General features: G+C 43.2%; 1 protein-coding gene across 1 annotated transcript in view; it reads left to right on the forward strand.

Annotated features, from left to right (window-relative positions):
- The window catches only part of KIF24 (kinesin family member 24), a 74,239-nt gene that overhangs the window by 61,071 nt on the left and 10,731 nt on the right, over positions 1–2,437 (forward strand). Inside the window, exon 10 of the mRNA XM_010840110.1 lies at positions 459–530. Coding sequence (XP_010838412.1) covers positions 459–530 — 72 coding nt within the window. The remainder of the gene's footprint in view (positions 1–458; positions 531–2,437) is intronic.

Here is a 2,437-nt window from a genome sequence, read left to right on the forward strand (position 1 = left end):
GAATCTGCACTTGAAGCTGTACCTACCGGTGTGCATGTGTGAGCAGGGAGGCGGGAGAGTGGCATGGGTATTTTCTCTATTTATGTGCATCTTGTAGTTGGGAAGAGTGAGGAGAGATAGGGAGCTGGCAAGCCAGAACTGCCACCAAATAAGTTGGACTCTGGGACCGTAAGTGGGACTCTGGGACTCTGGGTTTGTCAATTCTGCTCTAATCCTAGGTTCACAGCCTTTAAGTTGAGAGGGGGCCGGGGGCAGGGTGTTTAACTAGGCGTAGCTAGCATAGGATGATGTTTTCCAGTCTACCTTGATTGTTCTTGTTGAGCAAGAAACTACCAGGGCATTTTGACTTCCTTTTGGAGGAGAGTTGCATGAGTGTGGTTTATAAAAAAAAAAAAATTATCTGTTAGTCTCACTTTGCATGTGATATTTGATGTGCTTGTTATTCTACCACTTTGCAGCTGAAGGAATGTATCCGTGCATTGGATCAGGAACACACCCACACTCCTTTCAGGCAAAGCAAATTAACTCAGGTAAAGTTCAATATGAGCTTTGAGTTCTGGTTTATGCATGTGTTCCTTCTTCCATTCATTGAATCATTCAGGAGAGCATCCACTGCCAGCAAGGCATGATGTGGGGGGGAGGAGGAGGGGAGGAGTCCCCTTCCTTCTAGTAGCTCTCAGTCTTGAAGAAGAAAGGGCATCCTCAGGCAGGGATCCCTGCAGTACACAGCAGCCAGGAAGCAGTGGTCACCACCCAACAGCTTTCCATTTATTTCTAACAGAAAGAAACCTTGTTGATTTAGTGACATCTCTGAGCCTTTGAAGGGGTGGCAGTGTAGCTGTCTTGGTACTCTTAGCTGTAGACTTAGATAGACCAGTGTTTCAAGACAAAAAATAATGGCAGCATTTAAAAAGAATGAGATTAATTTTTGACATGTCCTTCCAGAAAAGATGACCAAGATCTATAGTTTAAAAATATGAAATGAGAAAAAAAAACTACACAGAAAAAGTATCCATCTCTGTTAGCTGATTATTCTGAGTAGTAGGACCATAGCTTATTTTTTTTCTTCCATTTTTCTGTCATGAAAATGTGCTTTATTGATAGGAAGCACCAAGAAGAGTGGCCCATGAAGGGCTCAGCCTCGGTACAAATAGCTGTGAAGACAGTTACAGGGACCCCTGGTTCCCTTTTGCACCAAGACTGTGCACAGTAGAGCACAGACTAAGTAGGAGGCAGTCTAGGTGAGGCGCTCTGTATCCTGGGAGAAGTTTTCACTCTGTGCAGCTAGACCAACAGCTTCATGGGAACTGGGGCAGAACCCATGATAACATAGCTCCTAACTTATTAGAATTAGTCATCTGTGGGTTAGATGGTTTCTTCTCAAACATGACTACAACTGGGGCCTCAGGAAACCCTTCTTTTGGATGGTTAGTCCTGATTCTGACATTGGCTTTGTTATTTTTCAAAACATGTCCTCCACCCCCAGAAATTGTGTTCCTATTTAATTAAATCAGTAATTTCACACATAAATCCACTTACAGAATTATATGCCTTTTTCACGCAAACATAAGTTTTAGATCTTTCCAGGTACCTAAGTACATATATCCATAATTAGTTTTTATGGTTTTATGCAGTTCATAATTTTTTTGTTACTTGTTTGTAGACTTAGAGATTTTCCAAATTTTACTATTATTATATTGTAATGAATATCCTGTGTATACTTTTTTTTTTAAATCAGTTGAGCAATTGTCTCTTTAGGATAAAGTCTTTGAAGTGTGATTGCCAAACCAAAAGTAGGAACATTTTTTTACCAGGTTTTTAACGTATTACCAAACTGCCCTCCCAAAGGCATGTACCAATTCACACTACATAGTACATGGGCAGCATAGCAGTGTACAGGAGCACCCTTTCCCTAGACCCTCACCAGAGCAGGTTCATGTGAGTCTTTCTTAATCTTTAGTTCAGTTCAGTTCACTCGCTCAGTCGTGTCCGACTCTTTGCGACCCCATGAATCGCAGCACGCCAGGCCTCCCTGTCCATCACCAACTCCCGGAGTTCACTCAGACTCACGTCCATCGAGTCAGTGATGCCATCCAGCCATCTCATCCTCTGTCGTCCCCTTCTCCTGCCCCCAATCCCTCCCAGCATCAGTCTTTTCCAGTGAGTCAACTCTTCACATGAGGTGGCCAAAGTACTGGAGTTTCAGCTTTAGCATCATTCCTTCCAAAGAAATCCCAGGGCTGATCTCCTTCAGAATGGACTGGTTGCATCTCCTTGCAGTCCAAGGGACTCTCAAGAGTCTTCTCCAACACCACAGTTCAAAAGCATCAATTCTTCGGCGCTCAGCCTTCTTCACAGTCCAACTCTCACATCCATACATGACCACTGGAAAAACCATAGCCTTGACTAGACGGACCTTTGTTGGCAAAGTAATGTC

The sequence above is a fragment of the Bison bison genome, unplaced genomic scaffold, assembly GCF_000754665.1.
Source record: "Bison bison bison isolate TAMUID 2011002044 unplaced genomic scaffold, Bison_UMD1.0 scf7180017864141, whole genome shotgun sequence".
Lineage (NCBI taxonomy): Eukaryota > Metazoa > Chordata > Mammalia > Artiodactyla > Bovidae > Bison > Bison bison.